This window comes from Lissotriton vulgaris, chromosome 5 (genome assembly GCF_964263255.1).
Source record: "Lissotriton vulgaris chromosome 5, aLisVul1.2, whole genome shotgun sequence".
Taxonomy (NCBI): domain Eukaryota; kingdom Metazoa; phylum Chordata; class Amphibia; order Caudata; family Salamandridae; genus Lissotriton; species Lissotriton vulgaris.
Window position 1 is genome coordinate 14,438,373 of NC_141693.1, and position 23,027 is coordinate 14,461,399.

The 23,027-nt window shown below is 44.9% G+C and overlaps 1 protein-coding gene across 1 annotated transcript in view; it reads left to right on the forward strand.

Annotated features, from left to right (window-relative positions):
• LOC147709997 (zinc-alpha-2-glycoprotein-like) overlaps window positions 1-22,539 on the forward strand; it is a 177,135-nt gene extending 154,596 nt beyond the window's left edge. The window contains exon 6 of the mRNA XM_086920676.1: window positions 21,642-22,539. Within this exon, the coding sequence (XP_086776802.1) occupies window positions 21,642-21,865 (224 nt within the window). The 3' untranslated portion in view covers window positions 21,866-22,539. The remainder of the gene's footprint in view (window positions 1-21,641) is intronic.
• The last annotated feature ends 488 nt before the right edge of the window (window positions 22,540-23,027 follow it).

Genomic DNA, 23,027 nt, shown 5'->3' on the forward strand with positions numbered 1-23,027 from the left:
CATTTGCCGCACAAAAAATGTCTACAATGCTCCATGTCCCAAACACAGGCTAAAGTCTCTCTTTCAATTACTGAATACTTTTCATCTGAGTGAGAAAATGACCTGGACGCAAAAGCAATGATAACATCTGAATGGTTCCTATCAATCACAGCACCCAATCCTTTCGAGTTTGCATCAGTAGTGACAAACGTGACTGCAGACGGATCAAAACATTGTAAATTGGGGGCCTTACTGATAGAATTTTTATACTTTGAAAAGCTTGTTGGCATTCATCGGACCAATCAAAACTGACTTTATTTTTTAATAGGATCCTCATGGGATGGGTTTTTTCTGAAAAGTTTTCAACAAACTTAGAGTAAAATCCTGACAAGCCCAAAAATGATCGCAGATCATCCTTGGACTTAGGGGAAGGAGCATCAACAATAGCACTGATGAGTTTTCAATTTTGGTTTGATACCACAGTGACTTACTTCGTGACCTAAATAATTAAACAGTAAATAAGCAATCTTGCATTTTGAAATTTCTCCAGTCAAACCTTTAGAGAATAAAACATGCAAAACTTTTCTTAACCTGTTATCATGCTCAGGTTTATCATGTCCCATAACAAGGATGTCATCCTGAAAAAAAGTAACCCCTGGCATGTCACCAAATAACTGAGACCTAAGCCTCTGAAAAACTGCGGCTGCAGAAGCCAAACCAAAAGGCATTCTGCGAAATTGATTGCAACCAAAAGGGGTACAAAAAGAGTTAACATTTCTGCATGATGGGTGTAAAACAATTTGGTGATAAGCCACGGATAGATCAATAGTGGAAAACCACTTCAAACCTCTAGCTATTGAAAGCATTTCATCAATCCTCGGAAGAGGAAATTGATCCACAATGATGTTCTCATTAAGACTTCTGAGATCAACGCACAAACACATTTTTCCATTGGCTCGTCGGGCAACGACCAATGGAGAAATCGACTCAGAAGCTTTGATTGGCTCAATAATACCTGCATCTTCAAATTTCTTTAACTCAAGTTTGACTTCCTCTCTTGCAATTAATGGGATGTTGCGAACTTTTTGGATTATTCAAAAAATAAGGAGATACATGCGCAAGCCCACAACCATCATGGCCGGCCGCAAAGACAATCAATAGAAGCAGTAGAACCGTAGGCCAATCTACAATCAGGATATTTCAAGGTACACCAGACGTGACTGTGAGGTGCACAACACAGGATATGAGGTTTTCATTTTTAAATTTTAGAAGAAGAGAGGGGGCTGTAACAACAAGGACTTCACACCTTACATGGAAAGGACACAAAAGAAACAAGGGGGACGTACCCCATGTACAATCGGAGATAGGCTATGACTACAGCAACTATACAATCTAAGCCGCCGCAGCGGTAAGACTGGACAATAAGCGGTATTACAGAAAGCAACATTCCTAAGTATCACCCCAGAGAGCCCACCCCCAAGAACAGAGAAACAGAGGCTTGTTGAGATGCCAGAAAAAGAAAAAAAGGTGCGAGACCCAGAGACAGCCAACCCTACTAAAGAGGAAAGAACACTGCCAAAGCCGGAAAAGAGCGATAGGGACCATAGAACAAAACAAACTAAAATAACAAACCCCCCCGCACCCGCCACCCTGCACCCCTGTAATGGCTACGGCCTAACCCACTAACAGCGTGCCTGTCGCCCCGGAACTGCCCCACAGTAGGGAAAAAGTATAAGAAGTGGAGGAGGAGAGAAACAGACCCACTCCTGGACACCCGGTGCCCCCCGCCGGCAGTGACCTCCCCAAGGCACAATCATCAGTAATCAAAGCAAACTTTCGGCATTATCACGGGGAGGACATTCACCAATAAGAAACCCCCCCACCCCGCCCCAGGCCCGGTGAGATATTCGGTGCAGTCCCGGCAAAAGTGAACTGAGCTATACCAGGAAAGTAGAAGTCAACCCTATAAGCATCACAGGGAGATCGATCGCCAAAGTCACAACAAACGTAGTAAAAGGGAACGTCAGGTGGTCCAAAGCAGTGGCAAGGAGCCAGAACAGCTCAAAGTCGAAATCAGCCCTGTCCAGTGCGAATCCGTTCCGGAGCACGCGTCAACCAAGCCACAGCCGACCAGAAGCAGACAAAGCGTCCATGGCAGTCCGAGGCACTGAAGATGGAACAAAGTCCGGACACAAAATGGCGGCCTCCGTTATACAGGGGGGTCGAGAAGAAGAAAAACGGTAGACCCCTTCGACAGGACCCTGAGACTCGGCGTTGACGAACAGAACCTCCAGCGACGATACTCCATAGACTAGGAAACGTGAATGTAAGATCAGGCACTGTAGCGGGTAAAGGAGAAGTAAGGCCGACTCCCGAAGGAGCGAAGTCGGGCCGCCGCTCGGGCACCTCAAGATGGCGAAGCAAATTGCTTGGCTAGACCTCAAACTGCTGTTCAGGTGTTGCAGCGTCAATGGCCGGCCGCAAGCAGACATCATCCAGCTTTGCCGCCAGGGAGACACACGTGACGGCAAGTTGTGAGCGGAGCGCCCCAATCGCTGCCATTACGGAACGCAATGAGTGTGCGCTATCCATCCCCTCCATCCCGGGGCCCAAAGGATGGAGGGGAACACAATCTCCAGCCCACGTCGCCGGGCTCCGGACACACGTTTAAGCGATCTCAACAACAGGGTCGCCCCGAACTGGCACGCTCAGCACAGTCACCGGCCGTGGGTGCAGCCCTTTGCCCCTGGGCCAGGAAACGAGGGTCAGGCACACAGCCCCAGCCACGGTGCAGGAGGATCGCAGCACGTCACGGTGTCTCTCCCTCGGCACCATCCATCAATGAAGTCACAAGTCGAAAGCGGAAGGAATTATCCAAATCCGGAAGACCGGCCACAATCTCGGTCCCACAGCCGATGTTGATCAGCTCCCACACGGACAGTGCAGAAATCGAGGTCCCGGCGGCGGCCCAGGAATAGGCCAAAAATGGGACACGACAGAACTCCGTCGCCGAAGAAGGTAGAAAGTCCGGGATGGCACCGTTGGCATCAGGTAACCTTCATACATCCAGGCGTAGGGCGTGGGTAGAGGATAAACAACAGGATAGATGAGCCGCCAGCGGAGGACGGCGGAGCCGGGAGTTTATGCGGCCATCTTGGTTCGCGGTGTAGCTCCTCCCCACTTTTTGGATTTTTGAAGTTGCAATAGACTTGACTCTAATAAGATGAGTAAAACCTTTTAGTTTACCAATTTTTCCATTAAACACTTCTTTAAATTCATCCAGAATCCATTTTTTTGTTTCTTCACTATCGCAAGCTACTAGCACCTGTTCTGGATTATTTGGATCTAAAATGATACTCTCTGGTCCTTCCACCTCAAAGCTAAAGGACCATCCATTGCAACATAAAATTTACATAACGCAGTTCTCCCTTTAAATAGGAAATTTAAGACCCGAAAATCTAACATTTATCTTTTCACCTGTAAAACTTTCAGGATTGATGTCCATAGGTTCTAAATGTGGACCTAAAACACTCACAAAGTTCTCGTCCAAAATTGACCGAGCAATTATAGTGAAAGGAGATCCAGAATCGCTTGCAACCTGTAATGGAATACCTCCAAAATTGATGATACATAAAGGTCTGCTTTTATCAGTATCATTTATATTGAGGACTACCTTTTTCATGTTGGACATGGATGAGGAATGAGATCTTTCAGAATCCTCTGAATCGCTTTCAGAAAAATCTGAATTCTCTGTAAGAGACGCACCTTGGTTAGACTTCTTAATATTTTTCTTTCTTCTACAAACTTTTGCTAAATGGCCAACAATACCACAATTTAAAAATTTTGTAGACCTGGCATAACAGTTGTCTGAACTAGCATTGTGCTTAATATTACTACATCTATAACATGCAAAATTAGTAATATTTCCTTGAGGTCTTGGAGTGAACTTTTTGTTCGTAGAACGTTTTTCTTCAAGAGTAGTAAAATTAGACTTTCTTTTAGGCTTTGATGAAACCAAACTGACAGAAGGTTTCTCTGCACTGATTGAGATTGCCTTGTCACTTCTTTCTGATAGTTCAGCCTTTTTAATTAAAGTAACAATATGTTTAAGGCATGAGTCTCCTTCAATCCATAGTTTGTCTTGTATGCTTTTGTTTTTTTGGGCAAATAACTAATTGATCTCTTATCATGTCATCATGAAGTATTCCAAATTTACCAGGGACTGCAAGAGTTTTTAAGTTAGAAGTATAATCTTCAATGGACTCATTCTGCTGTTGTTTCTTTTGTAAAATGTGCATCTAGAGATGGCTACGCAAACAATAGGAGAAAAATAGTTACCAAGTCTAAAATTGCACATCTGGTTATAAACTCTTAAACCTTCAGGACCAAGACAATGCATAAGAATTCTTTTTTTCCTATCAGGAGACAATGTACCACTATTATCTTTCAAGAGCAATATAATTAAGGAAATATTTCTTCCATTCAGTCCATTTGACTACAAGTTCACCAGGATTGGTTAGAAATTCTTTAGGTGTGTTCAAATGAATGCCAACCTTTAAATTGTTAATAACATTTGCAATAGAAGTAGTATTACTTGCTGAACTCCCTTCCATGTTAATAAATTCACGTGCACAAAATTTTAAAAAAATATTTAAATATAACTAACCAGAACTTAGTAGTCACAGGAAGATGAAATACGTAACTCCGTCGATGAAATACTTGAAACCGCCAAAAATGCAGTTCACAAAAGACACGCTTAGGGCTCGATTCTGATCCGGTAAAAAAATCCACTGTACGGTTCGTATTCGTAGCACTTTCCGTACGAATCGTACCCGTCTGTCCGAGTCGCGTAGTACGATCCGCATTCCGTGAATCCGTCCGAATCATCACGATCCGTACGTATTGCAAGGCTGAGACTGTGAACCGTACGACTCGTACACACGCCGTACGACCCGACGAGTACGATCCGGACCGGGGAATCAGGACGCGATTTGTACGGTCCACGTCAGGTAAGGGCAACTCATACGGAAAAGCGCACGATTACATTCACCCCGTACAGCGCGTACCCCCCCCCCCCATGATTGCAGGGGTACGGCACGTACCCCTGCGATCATGGGGGGTACGCACCGTACTCGGGGGGGCCGTTCCGTACCTGTTTCGGCACGTACTCTGCTTTTACGGCTGTTTTCAGCTCCCGTAGAAAAAGGGTCGTACGGTGCGTACCCGACACGTATCGTACTTGCTGGGTCATATAAACCAGCCGCGGACCGTACAGATGTCGCGTACAGCAGGTTCCGAGGGAGAATCGTACGGAGATTAGAGTCGTACGGTGTCTTGTACAATGCGTACAGAGTACGGCTCCTGGTACGAATCGTACTTCATCGTACGTAGGGAGGACGTTGCAGGGTACGATTCGTACGGGAAAAACGCTCCGAACGGCTATTCGGAGCAGTTTTTCCCGAATCGGAATCGACCCCCTATTGTGTAGAAACTGACACGATTTCACTCGTAGCATTGCTAAGTAACATGAAAGGCAAGAGTAGATTTTGATGCAAACAAGAATGGTGGCACATAAAGGTCAAGCAGTGTGACCTGCATAAAAGGCCCAGGATACCTAGCGCGTATGCTAGTTCATCATAAGAAGGAAGAATGAAAATGCTGGAACGCTCAGAGAAGCGAAAAATGAAGGCGCATGCGAGGCAGCTTTTAGAAGATGCGAGAAATAATGGTAACTGCAGCTGAGCCACGGCATATGTAGCGATTGTAGGGATATAAAACAAAAAAAAATGTTTTACCTGATTTAGTAGAGAATCCGATGATGACGATGAAAGCACTCACTTGAATCGCCAGAAGTAGAAACAGGATATATCCTGTCGTAGCAGTCTTCGTTACGAAGAGCAGGAGAAAACTTCCAAAAATACCGTGGGGCAGGGGTTGGCAGCAAAACGATCCCAAATCGTCAGCAAATTTCAATCATGATTTCTATGCAATTAATCACTCTGGAAGCTTTAAGATACATCCTTATCTTTATAGCCAAACCAGCATAACTTTCCAGGAGAACGTAACATCTACCTTTAACATTCTATACCAGCACATTTATAGGTAGAATATAGAACTCAACATGAAGAGTTCTACCTTCTGTATTCTAAAGAAACACTGATAACCACATTAAATGAATACAAGAAAAAACATATTAAAACATCTTACCATATACAACATATGCCCACAATGGAATTATCCAAGCAGATGAAGTACAAAGAGTACGTTTCGATTTTGAGATCGTGCACACATTATCTGCTATTCAAGGTCTTTCTGCTCATCCCTGCCACTAGACAAGTGGGAGAAGGCCTCTATCTAGAGAGAAAAGTATGCGCTAATAAGAACAGTGCATTCATTAGTGAAGCAAAACTCAACCTTGAAGAAACTCAACTCAGCAAAGGCCTTTACTCAAAAATAGCAAAAGATTGGTTTCGATCATGATTCAAAATGGCACCTGAATAGAAAATGGTGCAGCGAGCGGTAACTTACATATGATAATACATAAGCAAAATAATTTCCATTCTAGCATGTGCAAGCTGCACTTTAAAACATGAGTACAGGCTACACCTGAAAATAGGTTGCGTGAGTACCCCTACACCTGTCTCCAGTCGGAGCAGGGTACAGGGGTCCAGGGCTGTTCCGATGAGCATTTAACAAGGAAAGGCAGTCTTCCTAAGGCAATAGCGCCGCAGAGCCAACGATAATGCAAGACTATACAGCAGCCATACTTTTCCAAACGGTTTAGTGGAAATGGGTGTAACCAGCAAAAAGTGTTCTCGCAATAGAGGGGCACAGTGTTTGCTATGCAAATAACAGAGTAACATGGGGGTACACAACTGGTAAACAAGATGCATTATTGGCTTGCTACCGCACAGTTATAACAGTTTGCCAATTGTTCTATTTTCCATCCTGGTAACCCATATGGGAGCTAGTGTATATGAATATGTGGTGCGGGCGCATTCTGAATGGGCAAAAACTGCTACTCCAGGGGGGCAATGGTTTAATTGGATGCCAGTCCCTTAAAGGTCACAACTGCTGACTGGGAGCCAGGTTCCAGCCTCAGCTTTGACTAAACACCCTGTGATGTCGGGCAAATCACCTGTGCATCTTGCACAGTGCAAGCAGTCATTTTCTGCCGCTCGAGTAGATTTCTATTTGATCGGCAGCTTTCTCAACGCGGACTGGTACTTTCTCATTGCTAGCGGTTGCGTGCATACGCGACAACTCACAATGAGGAACCTGATCTCCATGCATTGAGTATCTCACCGGGAGGTTTATTTCCACGCTCGTGATCGGCAACGTGGTGTTGCTGATCGCGAACAAGGAAAAAAGTCTTGCCGGGATGTCGTTTTGCTCGCTTGCGGTCGCCAACTTGAAGTTGAGGACCGCAAGCAAGCAAAAAATACCGCTACGTTATGCGTGTTTGCTCTGTGCTACGTGCAATTTGTGTAGTGTGAAGTAGCGCAAACTTCGCAAACAACACGAGCATAGTGTAATACTTTGCCTAGGGTTAGTACAGAGTGTCAGCTCCCAGATGCTGAGGGGGAAGCCTTGCTAATGTCAAGCCATGAGCCGGATAGGATGCTTGACCATTCAGCCCGAGATCCTGCCATTTGTTGTCACTTCGGTACAAAAGGAGGTGGTAATGGACGGAGCATATGAACCAATCAAACACTCACACCCAGTCAAAAGATCTGGGTTTTTACCATCACCGTTCTTTAGCCCACTCTGAAACCCCAGTTCAGACATGGCTATATGCAAATCAGTCTGACCCTGTGCCTCATGGGAACAGTCCAGCCCGAACTACCAAGCCATGCCTTCCCTGGACCGGAAACAAGCTTCCTAGGACTGGTTTCTGGCATTCCAGCCGTCTTCAGCCCGGCTTGCTTGAATCCAGTGGCAAAGTTAGCAAGGGACTCACGTCTGAGCATACCCTGCCAAACTTATGGCGGCCAAAAGCGGTACAAAAGGGGGTGGTAATGGACGGAGCATCTGAACCAATCAAACACTCACACCCAGTCAAAAGATCTGGGTTTAATCCATCACCGTTCTTTAGCCCACTCTGCCACCCCAGTTCAGACATGGCTATATGCAAATCAGTCTGACCCAGTGCCTCATGGGAACAGTCCAGCCCGAACTGCCAAGCCATGCCTTCCCTGGACCGGAAACAAGCTTATGAGGACCGGTTTCTGGCATTCCAGCCATCTTCAGCCCGGCTTGCTTGAATCCAGTGGCAAAGTGAGCAAGGGACTCACGTCTGAGCATACCCTGCCACACTTATGGCGGCCAAAAGCGGTACAAAAGGGGGTGGTAATGGACGGAGCATCTGAACCAATCAAACACTCACACCCAGTCAAAAGATTTGGGTTTAATCCATCACCGTTCTTTAGCCCACTCTGCCACCCCAGTTCAGACATGGCTATATGCAAATCAGTCTGACCCTGTGCCTCATGGGAACAGTCCAGCCCGAACTGCCAAGCCATGCCTTCCCTGGACCGGAAACAAGCTTCCGAGGACCGGTTTCTGGCATTCCAGCCGTCTTCAGCCCGGCTTGCTTGAATCCAGTGGCAAAACGTTAATGCAATGCAGACGAGCTTCAATTTCAAGAGCTCACAGGTCCGGACAGTTCTAAGTCTTTACACTAGGTTCAGCTCAGCAATGAACATGGCCTAGGAAAGCATATGGTGAGATTTCTCGTCATTTCTACTAGCAGTAGGGGCGTACTGTCGTGGCACTCCACCCTATCTCTCCCCTCCAACGTATACAGGGGCATATTAACAAGGGCCTTATCTCTGCTTTTTTGGCTTTAAAATCCAAAAACGCAGAGATAAAACTATTTCCCTGTTTAAAGAGGGTGATAAAATGCTTTAGCGCATGTTAGCACCCTTATACCTGACGCCTCCCTTTGCATCTCTAATGAGATGCAAAGGGGGCGTCACTGGGCAGAACAACCTTGTAAATATCGCTGATGTGCACATTGTGATATTTACAAGGAGGCCCAGGCATTTTTGCAGATGTTAGTTTTTGGCGAAAACCGCGGTTTTTGCCAAAAACTAACATCTGCAAAAATGCTGACTTACCTATACCTTATATTGGAGGTGGATTATGCTGATATGACCACATGGTTGTATCAGCAAGGTTATCGCCATTTTCCATGGAACATCGCTTAATAACCAGCGATGTTCTATGGAAAACATTGCTATCACTGGAATAATCATCGCCATAGCGCCATGCAACTGCAACGATGCTGCAGAACCAGAGCTGCCCACACAACGCAGCCACAAAGCATCTGAGAACAAAGAGCACAGCGGACCGCGAGAAAGATAAGAGCAGCCAGATGTGGGTGAACACCAATAAGGGGAACAAACCTTTAACTGGACACTAAGGCACAGGGAAGTTGTGAGCCAACAGCGCTGGTGAACCACAGAGGGTTGGAAGTTACAGCAGCAGGGGGAGATTCCCCCTTGTCTGCCTGGACCCTCTCCCTCTTTACCCCTCCCCATACATCTCCCAGGCATCGGAATCCTCACTGCAAGCGATCCAGAAATTAAAAGGCCCACACCGGGCAGTGCAATAATAATAGGCCCCAAGACACAGACATTACCAGTTGCCTGTTTAACCTATCCTCCCCTGCAGCTTCTGTCTCAGAACTAGAGATTCAACCAGATGAATTACCGCATCTTTCAGCCACCAATATAGCTACAGCGATAGGCGATGGCCCGACAGTCACACCACAAACAACTAACGACATGATATGAGGTTTGCAGTAAACACAGGAGGCAGGGTGAAGCCAGCATGCTAATGATATGAACTTATTGGGACAACATCTCCTTTAGAACATGCACTGAAAGGCAGTTTCTACTTGAGTGTCCTGAGTTGGCCTCTTGGCAGCCGGCACTCCCTTCTAAGAATTTCTGTGTAGACCATTGTTTCTTGATAAACATATCTGGGTTATTATGCATTTCAGTGCAAATGGGCAGCCGCCCGTTGGCATACCGGCTAGGATGTAGGAGTTGGGCTATATTATTGTTCTTGTTTCACTTTTTCACCTTGAGATGGATACACCTTTTCTACCTATAAAAATGGAGATAGAGTATATGCAATAGGTTTTGAAGCCTGGGTGGAGGGGGATACTGTATGTGTGATAATAATATACACTCTGACTCCAATATGCACTCACAGATGCATACTCCGACCCCAACAACAGCAAGATTAACATGGAATGTACAGGGTTTGGTGGAATACACTAAACGGTATTGACTATATCAATGCCTTAGAAGGCGGCAAGTCAATATAGCATTATTACAAGAAACGCATCTCACCATACAAACACTCGATCCAATACTTAAACGCTGGAAGGGGACACTGATCGGTACTACCTACTCTAGTTATGCAAGGGGCATGCTGATATGGGTGGCACCAGGAACAGCGTTTATTTATTTATTTGAAAGTTTTATAGAGCGGGAACAAGATCCTAGCGGATATCAGAGTGCTATACAAACAATAAATGTTACTTAGACTGAAAATAAGAGCAGATCAAAACATATGTACAAAGCATACAGTAAAAACAGCATGAATAGGTGTAACATCAAAAAGTGTCTTTTGGATGGGGGTGCATTATACACACCCTAACCAACTAGGAGGGCGGAAATGTGGTATTGGAAAGGAGATAAGAAAGTCAACCACTAACTCTTGTGTTGATTTACGCACCAAATCCCAACCAGACTTCCTTTTTACATTCTTTTTCTCCTACATTATTGCATGATACACTAGCCCCTGTATTCTGGGGCAGAGACTTCAATTGCACTCAGAATTTGGACATGGACCTTTCCCGCTCCCCACCAATTGACCCGTAGTCAATCGCTTAGACCCATAGTCTACAAGCTTGGTCCATGGACTTAATGATATGTGACACCTGGGGAGGGTTGCAACCAGAAGTCAGGAAATATTCTCACTACTCAAGTCTACATGACCTGCAAACTAGAATAGACTTAATATATGGCTCCCATGATGCCCTTATCAAGGTCTCCAGGGCGGAATATCTTGGTCGGGTACTATGGGACCATACCCCACTACATTTATGGCTGACTTGGGGTAGACCTGTGTCTACGATACCTACATTGCAACTACTTATGGCGGCACTCAAAGACGAGCCATTTTGTGCTATCATATCAAAAGACATAACTACCTATTTTCAGGAAAACAACGACATTGCCTGAGGACCAGGGGTTGAATGGGATGCATTCAAGGTAGAATTACAAAGAAACACAATCAAAATGGCCTACGGGACTAAAATTGTCCTAGAGCAGGAACTAACCCAGTTAGAAACTGAAATAGGACGCCTAAAACGAGGGACTCTTGACATGGCCTCACAGACAGGACCATTAGCTGAAGCAAGTCTGGCCCATAAAAATGCATTGGACCATGCAGGAGTGATTGATTATAGGGAATATGCGGCTAAACAACATGCAGAAGGTGAATAAGCAGGCAGAGTTTTGGCCTGGTTGCTACCATCTGATATGCCAAGATACCGATTCTAGCTATTCGAGATGTAACAGATAACATAGTTAACACACAGAATTAAATAAATGCAGCCTCCCACTCTTACTATGCAACACTGCATAACACCCCTGAAAATGTGGACACTGCAGACATACAGTCATTCATAGAGGACATTGAACTCTCACAAATAACACAAGAAAAATACACAGATCTAGAATCCCTATTTCAACAAATGAAATAGAAAATGCCATACAACAGCTGGCAAGAGGGAAAACACCAGAAACAGATGGATGGCCTCCAGAATTTTATACAACCTATCAAGCACATGCCCACATGTACATTGTATGTATATAGATGTATATGCTAAAGGCATACTACTCACATCCCTACGAGAGGTGGTACTGATAGTACTCCCTAAATCAGGTAGGGACCCATTACTCCTTGTTTCATAATGACCATTGTCCTTATGGAAACACTAAATCAGAGCTGCACTACTTTACGACAATGTTCAAAAATCATTTAAGTAGTACATTTCTACGGAGCCACGGAGCCTTTGTACACGGGTCAAGTTTTACTTTTCCTTCATTGGTTCATTCTTTAAAATACAGACAGCCAACGCGTTTCGTCCTTATAAACAGGACTTCTTCAGGGCAGAATCTATGCAGAGGATTTAGGAATAAGTAGAAACGGTTGTAACCCTGGACAAATGATGTGTTGCTGCAAAGGTGGCAGTTAGACCCTTGCGTCGTGCTCGTCTGTTAGAGCCAACAAATAATCCAATCAAGGAAGAGAGATGATAAAAGGTTAGGCGTCCTTTTGTGTTCTTGATGTAACTTAAGAATTTGCAGCAGGGTATAAAGCACGTGTGGTATGATGGCCACGACGATATGGGGGTTGGGCGGCAGGAGAACACCATCTACGATGTGCCGTGTTAATACTTGATAGAAAGTACTCTTGCTAGTCTCTGGATATGGTCTAGGGAGTAACAACTGTACCTTGACAACATAACATCGTGGCTATCATACCACACGTGCTCTATACCCTGTCGCAAAACTTGGAGAAGACAGAAGTCCTTGTCCTCGGCCCCTGCATGGGACAACACCTGTTTGCCCACCACCATCTGAGCCCCTCCACCACCCCCACGGACCACGCCCGGAACCTCGGCATCATACTCGACTCCTCCCTCACTATAAACCAATAGATCAACGCCGTCACCTCCACCTGTTTTAACACCCTCCGCAATCTTCACAAAACCTTCAAATAGATCACCCCGAATCCAGAAAGGCCGTCACCCACGCCCTCAAAACCAGAAGACTGGACTATGGAAACGCCCTCTATGACAGAATCAACAAATCCCTGCTCTAGACCATACAGAACACATCAGCCAGACTTGTCCTCGGCATCCCTCAACATGAACACATCACCCAACACCTGCGAAACCTCCATTGGCTCCCCGTTGAGAAGAGAGTAACCTTCAAGATACTCACCCACACCTGCAAATGCCTTCACAACACCCGACCCCAATATCTTAACAAAAGAATCTCCTTCCACATACCCAAGAGAAACCGCCGATCCGTCGCCAAAATCCTGTGCATTCGCAGAGCCAAAACGGGAGGAAGAGCCTTCTGCTTCATCGCGGCAAAGACTTGGAATGCGCTCCTATCAACATCAGACTCACACCCACTCTGCACACCTTCAGGAAGAGCCTCACGACCTGGCTCCTCGACAGATCCGGGGCTGCACTCACCCCCAAGCGCTTTGAGACACTCATGGGTGAGTAGCGCGCTTCACAATTCCCTGATTGATTGATTGATGAACACTAAGACTATCTCAATTAATGCAATACTCAAGTACACCCTATAAAACTATTTACACCATACTTATCACTGCTAGAATGTACCCAGCCTCACCGGCTAACTATCCAGGATGCAACACCCCCATGGCTACATTTCTACGCCTAGTATGGTCATAAAGAAGAATAGTTGCTTACAATCCATAATATAGCCTTATAGCCCGCCGTAGAGGGCTATACCGGCTATTAAAGGCCCTCTTCAGCGATAAAGGCCCCGAGCCAAAGGCGAGGGCCTTTAACAAGGGAGAGGGACTTTAATAGCGGTATAGCCCATCTACGAAGGGCTATAAGGCTATTAGAACATTCTGTCACTAGAGGACAGAATGTTCAAACAAAAAAACAAAGCCTTTTGGAAGCGTGAGGGGATTGGAATCCCCTCAGGTTCCCTGAAGCCTATGTTCACGACCAGAGCTGTGAACAAAGAAACATTGGAATGTTGAAGCTCCAGGCTTATACCAGCCACTATAAGCCCGGAGCACTCCATTGTTTTCAATGGAGCTCCCAACATTCCAATGTTCTAATATAGCCTTATAGCCCGCCGTAGGGGGCTATACCGGCTATTAAAGGCCCTCTCCAGCGATAAAGGCCCCGAGCCAAAGGCGAGGGCCTTTAACAAGGGAGAGGGACTTTAATAGCGGTATAGCCCATCTACGAAGGGCTATAAGGCTATTAGAACATTCTGTCACTAGAGGACAAAATGTTCAAACAAAAAACAAAGCCTTTTGGAAGCGTGAGGGGATTGGAATCCCCTCAGGTTCCCTGAAGCCTTTGTTCACGACCAGAGCTGTGAACAAAGAAACATTGGAATGTTGAAGCTCCAGGCTTATACCAGCCACTATAAGCTCGGAGCACTCCGTTGTTTTCAATGGAGCTCCCAACATTCCAAAGTTCTAATCATTATTATTTTTAAGTGCACAGTTAATTAAAACCTTTGCACAAAGTACCAATGTTAAAAACTTTACAAAAGAGGGACGTAAAACAGTGTTTATAAAGGACGACATGTTAAGAGCGAGATTGTAAAATACTGGGTACTAAAAAATATTTTCAGATCCTACGTCTCATTATGATGGATTTCAGCTATTGTCCCTTGTGTTGCTCAAGACTGCAGATATTCTCTGTTGCACTGCTATTGTTCGTGTTCAATTACTAGAATCATTATGTGTTGGAAGTGCTCAAATTGAGGGCCTACATGTAGACTTTAGCAGAGTTCTTTGAGCTGCGCTGTGTGCCGTGCGGTTAGAATAATATTGATAAACTTCCTGGCCCTAGCTAAGGTTTGAGCAGTGTAGCCAAGATTTGTCCTGGTAGCTGCAAAGCCTGCAAGATAGCCGTCCATTCTTCCGTACCCAGAGCGGGTTGAAATCATGGATTGGAAGGGTTAGCAACCTCATATAAGTGATCCTATTATGAGTCTGTGGTTGAAGTAAGTAACTAAAGTAAGGTTGAGCTTTCCCCTTGATGTACGAGGCGTCTAGGGCTGTAAAAAGTGATTTTTGTGGAAGCCTTGCAATGTCTCTCTCAAATGAAACTTCAGTGATTTGTTTTTTATTGTTCTTTTCCACATTGACAGAGGGATGTTTGGATTAGACAGATTAGTAGATTTGATCTTTAGTATGCCAGTAGCCAATTGCAACTGTGAGTGCCGGGGGGATAGTAGTTGTGCTTTCAGGGATTGGGCTGGGGCACGCAGGATGCCGATGTAAACTTTCACTAAGTCGCCTAAGCAATGAAGATCAGTGCTGGCCAGGCATAACTCCTACCTCAGCCTGGCCCTCCTTGCATACTGGAGAAAGGAGAGTATTTTCTGAAAGGCCAATATTTGATAGTTCTCAAGGCATGGGCTCATTTTACCTGGGAAGGCCAAGTGGCCGTGGGACAGAGCTGTCAGAAGACTGGTGGTTGGACATTTAAAATTGGCTCAGCGGAAGGGCTGTGCAGTTGATGTTTAAACATCTCAGGCTGTGTATCACCCTGGCTCCCTTGGACATGATGTGCTTGAAATGGGCCACCTGGTTTTCCCTTTCATTGAACCACACTCACACATAGTTATATCTTGTACAGGTAACAATTTGCGATCCGCCTACATGCCAGAGCAGGGTTTTCTTTTTAGGATGGTTCCCAAAAAACGTAACTTTGGTTTTTGAGGTGTTCACCAGAAGTTTGTTTGTTGTATTATAAGTATTAAGGGTGATGAGGGCTCTTTGACACGCACCCCCGACTTTAGGAGCAGCAAGGCTTGCACCTGCAAATAATTTAGGCATGTCGCAGTGTAGAGGATGAAGAGTAGTGGGGCTAATATGCAGCCTTGTTTTAGGCCATTTGTTGATCGACTTTTTGCGGATACTGTTGTGGCGCTGGTTTTAATAGGAATAGGACTCCTTACAACACATGCAATTATACTGCGATTGTTACAACGACTGCGTTGTTACATCACAGTACGTTACCACGCAAGTTGTTACATCGACTTGCTGTAGGGGGCGCACTGGATTTAGGAATAGTATAATTTACTATTTCAACTCCAGTGTGTGCAACAATAGGGAAGGTGTTAGAATAGTAAATTATATTATTCGTTATGTTAGCGTCCCCCCTACAGCAAGTCGATATAGCGACTTGCGTTGTAATGTACTGCGATGTAACAACGCGGTGGTTGTAACGACCGCATTGTATTTGCATGTGTTGTAACGCATGTGATGTAATGGCTGTTAACGTTTTTATAGTTGCATACTGGAAAGAAGTGGCAGAGATCTTGACCGAAGCTACAGAAATACCAGTGCAAGCACTTGGGCAACATTTCTTGTTAGGAGTTACTAAATGCACGCCCAAACACAAAGCATTGAACAAATTCTTGGATCTAGAAAAACGCAAGATTAGCTATGTGCTTGAAAGCAAGGATGCCCCCCCACCCCACATCCCAATGGCTTAAAGAGCTATGCAAAGCCTTAATGGCTAAGTTAGATATTTCGCAAAAACAGCATACAGATACACCGTCAGAAACTACAGCCCCAGAATGGGGGACATACCTGACTATCATTGAAGCAAAATTAGCTAATACAATACCTTAAAAGATACCAGATATGATCATGTACGACATAATCACAAACGCAACAGAGATCCTCACATATACATAGACCCCTCTCCAACAACATACACGCATTCTTCTCCCCCAACACCAGGCGCTATGCAATCTCTCAATAAACGGAGGCGCAGATACAGGAAACACACAACCCCCACACACACAGGTATCACACAATATCCCGATAAATAAAAAACGTATTGTAAACAAACAATGGCAGAAGATACTCCACCTATATTATCTTTCATTATAGATTAATGATATCAAAGTTTAATTAAAACCAGCTTTTGTCTTTCAGTATTTGTTTAAGCAACAAATTGAATCGATCTGTAGGATTGGAGTACGGAGCAACTCCCACCCATATGTAACAACAATATGTAATAACGATAATAAATGCCTACATGAACAATGACAACTGTATTCATTAATGTGAATCAAAATTGTATTGTATACACCTATACTTAACAGGCCCGATTCACAGAACTTACGTAAGACAGAATCCTAAACTTACTACCATTTTGGTATTCACAGAAGGCACTTACTCATTTCGGTATTCACAGAAGTTAGGAGTCCTAACTTTAGGAATCCTAAATGCGTTCTGTGAATACCGAAAGCCTTAATGTTAAGATTTTTCTTAGTTTAGGAGTAGTACAGTTAGAACTCCTAACTTTGGGACTTCTAAATGCCTTCTGTGAATAGCGAAAGTCTTAAAGTTAGGATTTTTCTCAGTTTAGGAATAATAAAGATAAGACTCCTAACTTTAGGACTCCTAAATGCCTTCAGTGAATTCCGAGAATTCCGAGAGTCGTAAAGTTAGGATTTTTTTCAGTTTTGGAGTGGTAAAGTTAGGACTCCTAACTTTAGGTCTCCTAAACTGAGAAAAATCCTAACTTTAAGATTTTCGGTATTCACAGAAAGCATTTAGGAGTCCTAAAGTTAGAAGTCCTAACTTCTGTGAATACCGAAATGAGTAAGTGCCTTCTGTGAATATCAAAAGGAGTAAGTGCCTTCTGTGAATACCAAAATGGTAGTAAGTTTTGGATTTTGTCTTGTTAGTTCTGTGAATCAGGTCCAACATGTTGATAGAAATATGAATACTGTAAAAACATTAGAAATTGGATACATATGAGAAATTCATTGTGACATGGAAAAAATTCCATAAAGAATTTTTTTTTTTAAACGAAAAAGTTACTGGCTATTCAATGGAAATGTGCTCTCAGCAAAACCAGTCAAATAACAGTGCGTGCCTCAGAATGCTTCACTTAAGTTAGAGATGGCCGGCCCATGACTAGCACAGCCAGGTGGTGTAGGAACGGCTGTCCTAGACAGAGGGGCATGGTTCTCATAGTTTTGGGGACACAGGCTGACAAAGTACTAAAGCAATTCGCATTTACATAATTTAGGAGAGGGCAGGCAAGATTTGAACATCTATTTATCCAACGTTTTCTCCAGCACAAAGCATTCACACTTGCCTGTATTTCAGCAATATCTATATCAGAATTTTGGTGCTGGGACAACTAGGCCAGGGTTGGTGCATCAGCAGAGCAACTAAGCATGGGCGGAAAATCCGTTTCGCTCGCTGATTTTGCGGATTTTCGGTAAATTCGCAATCCGCGAGATTCGCGAATCTCCCGCAAAATCCGCAAATCCGCGAGCAGCGGATTTTATGGCTTGCTCGCACTGTTCACGTGAGTTCGCGGCTTCCCAGTACAACTTCGTGCCCCGCGAATAAGCGCAAAATTGCAGAAATACGATCTTAGCAAAACTGAAACTACTTACCAGGTTCAAAAGTTCAGGCTCATCATTAGTAGCCATTTCCTGTAGTGCTTCCTGAGGGGCCCCTCCAGAGTTCAGTTGCCAGTTGCAACTATTATGTGACCCTGCTCTGAACCTCAGAATAGTTACACATATGCCACAAAGGTCCTGAATTACAGCTAAGGGAGACAAGCAGGAGCCAGGCTGGAAGTTCAAATCCATTAATCAGCCCCTAATTCATTATTGTCAGTTGGGGCAGGGCAGGTGTTGTAACTAATTTTGCAACAATGAAAGCACTTAGCAAGTGCAAAAGATCACTAATCAGGAAGCACTAAGGAAGCAGGTGCCAGCTAAAAAAATATTCTGTAACACATTAATCAGCCCCAAATTAATTCAGGTCACTTGAGGCAGGGAAGGTGTGCTTGCTTTGCCACAATAATGTACACTCACTGGACAACCAGAGAGTGCTGTGATGAAACAGAGGGTGGCATGGGTGGGCCAGAGGGTGGCATGAGTAGTCAGAGAGTGGCAGTGGTGACAGAGAGTGGCAGTGATGAAGAAGAGTGTCCCAAACAGGCTGGACACGTAGAAACAACAAGTTCGCGAAACTTGCGACCCGACAGGTAAGTTTGCGTTTGCGAAATTGTACAAAACCCTCGCGAACTGGCAGAAACCCGCGCGAACACACAAAAAAAAAATCCGCAAATTCGCGAGAATTCGCGGATTTTGCGAATTGCGAGTTCGCAAATCCGCAAAATTCGCGAACGCGAGATTCGCAAAATTCGCCCATGCTTAAGAGCAACACAGCATCAAAAGACCATAGCTAGACTAGGGTTGGCTTCCAGGCAATGTATGAAGCTGGCTCTGTAGATGGCATACCTAAAGGAGCAATAGTGGGCACAGAGTCCAGCAAGGCCCAAGAAGTATAGCAGAGGCTAAAGTAGAACACACTTCATTCTGGTTTGTGGTAGTGTGGCTGAGCAGACAGGCTCATTAGAGGGCAGTGCAAGCAATTGTGTTCATACTCTGGCAAGAATGATGTCACAAACTAAAAGGCTTCATCCAGACCAATTGTTTGCCCGGTCAAATGAGAACATGAAATGAAGCAGAGCACTGGAAGTGCATTTACGGGAACCTCGCGTCACACCCCTGTTTCAGGTCCACCATTGCCTTGGGTTAGGCAGTGGAGGCACACTGGGTATCCATGAAAGGGCAGGGTACAGCCCCAACACTGGGGGACATACCAACAATTGGCAGGGTTTGGGGGGGGCTAGGTCACTCCCCAGCAAGAGCGATGCAATGGTATGATCTGGCAAAACTCCCTGCTCTCCCCTAGCCATGACAAGTAATTATCAATCCTGGGATCCAATGTCTGCCAGTGCTGTACTCCCATAAAAATGGAGGTAAGCGGGTAAAGATAAGTGGTTTGTGTTGGCCACAAATAATAACTTATTAACAAATATACTCATGGACTTGTAGGCGAACACCAAAATGCTCACCAGCAATCCCTGAATTCATGGCCTGGGCAGTGAGGGATAAATACATGGCACAGCCAACCCATAACAGAAGGCACAAATTGGCACGGAGGGCACCATAGGGATATTACAGGTAACTGCAGTTAAAGTAGAAAACAGTCGTTCTTAACTTCCAGGGTAGCCATCGAGCATTCCTAAAACAGGGTCAATTAAGCCATGTGCATGGCCACCAAGCAAGAGGGCTTGGTTCAACTCAAATCAAATAAAAAGAATGGCTAGGTAAATTAGGCAAGACCCCATTAGTGCAAACACCACATTGTACCCCGATAGAGATGGGGCACACCTGCCAGAGGTAAATAGGGAATTGGTCCGGCTGGTAACTGCAGGTTGTAGGAGGTTATGGAGCCTGCCTTGGTGGGGATCCCCGGATATGACCGTGGCCGCGTTCAGGGCGTTGGTGGAGTTACAGGGTGATCCATAGGCCAATTGGTAAATAGCGGTACTCTCTTCAGGCGCACAACAGGGGTGCCCTATCCCAAACCCCAGGAGTCTTTACTTCAGGACCCTAGATGAAAACGTCGGTGCCCCGCTAGTCCTTCGGGCGGTTGTAATCCTGAGCAACCGGGGTCTTCCTTGTAATGCTCAGCCCCTAAAAAGGTGTGAGTAAGGTCATGGATTGGGGGTCCACGGTAATTAGCGGGGCAGAATACCTCAGGTAGGTGGTAGCACCTATTGGGTTGGCCAAGGTACAGTTTGGCTCATCAGGCAGGCAGGGCTGATTAGGTCAGTCACCGCTGCCTGCCCTTGGATAGTCCAAGAGTTAACCCACCACGTTTGCATGCTTCTTGTATGATATAAACCTGTAGTAAACAGTTTTCCAACAAACCTGTTTTTGTGTTATTTTTTATGGCAGTGCATGCTATGTTTTTCATGCATGGGGAGGGTTGCCTATATCTGCGCTATGTCCCGTCCCACAGCAGGTGACTACAGCTCTGGTTGGTCATTGCAGAAGTTAATAACAAACCTGACTGGCCCGACATGCACCGGTGACGTCATGGCTGTAGGGCCCTTGTGTGGATGCAGCTCCAGGGTCCAGTGGTGGATAATTGTAATCTTTGTACGAACAACTCTGCAGCTGCCCCTTCAGCCAACTGAGCTATCATCCAAGGACCTGATTCCAAAGCCCCACTTCTGAATGTCTGAACCCAGCGTGGGCAGAGGTCTTTGCAGTAAGTCAGAGGCCGAGTGAGTTCCCTGGATTGACCCGAGCGCAGTCCTATATAACAATATCTGCTAAAGCGCCACATAATAGAAAGTACAAAGTGTAGGAGCTATAGAGCATTTGTATTTGATTCCAGAATATTCTAGTACCAGCTGACTTCCTGTGTGAATCGTAGCAAATCCCAGGGCTCTAATACTAACTTCTCCCTTGGTGTGGATGGAATTATTTGAAAGACACTTGTGTCTTTGGCCTGTAAGCACATGGCTTGTGTGGTGCACTACGAGGCACTTGCAGTCTCAAACAGTGCAAGCGCACACCTGTTCTTTCACGTGTAACTAGTGGCGAGCAAGAGCGTGCATCACTGTAAAGTCTGAGTGAAATCTGTTTCTATCTAGGTTGTTTTTGTGGCTTTAGTTCATTTAATCCCTGCCCCCAGCCCTGTTTGTCGCTGCCCAGAGGTCTAGTGTGATCCGAGGTTGTTTTGAATAAAGCAGCATATTTCATCATTTACGTGAAAACGTTACTGCCAGGGCACAAGTCCTAAAAAAAAGTGTGTGTGTGGGTGGGGGGCTGACGTCACAACCGGAAGTGACGTCACAAAGGGTGGCTTGCACGGTTGCACCATCAATTATCGAGCTCCCGGTAAAATAAGTGGGGGGACGCCATCCACCCGTGTGGTACCCTGACTCAAGCCCTGGTTACTACATCACACACAATGATATATATTTTGTGTTTGTGTTTCAGATCCACCTGGAAGGAGCGGGAAGGAGGGGCTGCTGGCGGGGTTACTGACGACGGCGGTGGTGCTGCTGTTGGTGGCTGTATTCTTCAGGAAATCTATAAAGAAAGTTTTCACCTCTGAGGACACACAGCAGAGAAGATGCTCTACGAACAGCATATACGCCAAAATGTCAACTTTAATAAAAGGGAGAAATATGAGTGGGAGCAATGCCCCGAATAACGCATAACACGAAATGGGTCCTAGGAGTAACTGGGAAAGATGTTTTTTTACCATCTTCAAGAAATAACTTCTCCTTCGTGGAAATGGGTCATACATACACCTGTAATTAGAATCTAGCATGCTCTCTTCCAGGAAGAGAGTCATATATATGAATTACATAAATGCATGACAAGTCAACTTAATGGGTGAAAATGTATAAACCAATACACCTGGAAGAAAAGACAGTTAAAATACAAGCGGGTAATGAAGAAGGCAACAAATTACAAAGAGGTCATTTTTTCCAACACAGCGCATTACTTGTGTTCTTGTTGTAATCTGACTCAATACCTGCGACAGTCTGTAGCACTCAAGTACAAATCATTTCACATGGAAGATGTGCTGGTGATGAAGTTGAGGTGAAGAGAGCACATTAGAGCAGATACTCCTGTTTGCACAGTGCACTAGTATATTTGAGTTACATCTTTGTGAAAATCTGGTGTCAGTCAAATTCACTTTATTCGGTTAATTAAAACCATAAAAGCATACTATATAAATACACAATAAATATTAAAATGTCAAGATAACACAAACATCGCAAAATACAAATTGAAAGACATCTAAATCATCAATATACACCGGAATAATTCATTGTATTGATTAGTATACTAATTAATAGCAGTCATTCTCTTTTTAGGGCTCGCAAGCGAAATGCGCTTTTACTAAGGTTTCAAAGTAAAAGTGAGGCTCACTGGTTAGAGGCGGCAGACCCGAAAGCAGAGGACGGCCCGGGACCAGGGTTCGATTCCCGGCGCGGCAGGTTTCTGGACCAGGGTCAGCGGACTCGATAATTCTCTCGCCTCGGTGCCCACTCTGATCAGCGATCACACTCGGCAACTCTGGGCATTAGCTTGCCTCATCTTCACTAACGGCCCCACCAGACTGCCGGGGATGCCTGGTCTCACCCTGGAGATACCCATTAAGGGACCATCTCTCAGGGAAGCCAGGAAGGGTTTCGCAGCGGTCAAAGCGCCTTGGGACCCTACGGGTAAGTAGTGCGCTATATAAATGCAAATACATTTACATTTACATTTACAACAAGCATTGGAAATGCAATAGGTCTCGCAGCATTAGAGTTAGTGCTTTTAGAATTGTTTATGGGTTTTTTGTTGTAAATCTTTAGCATTTTTGTT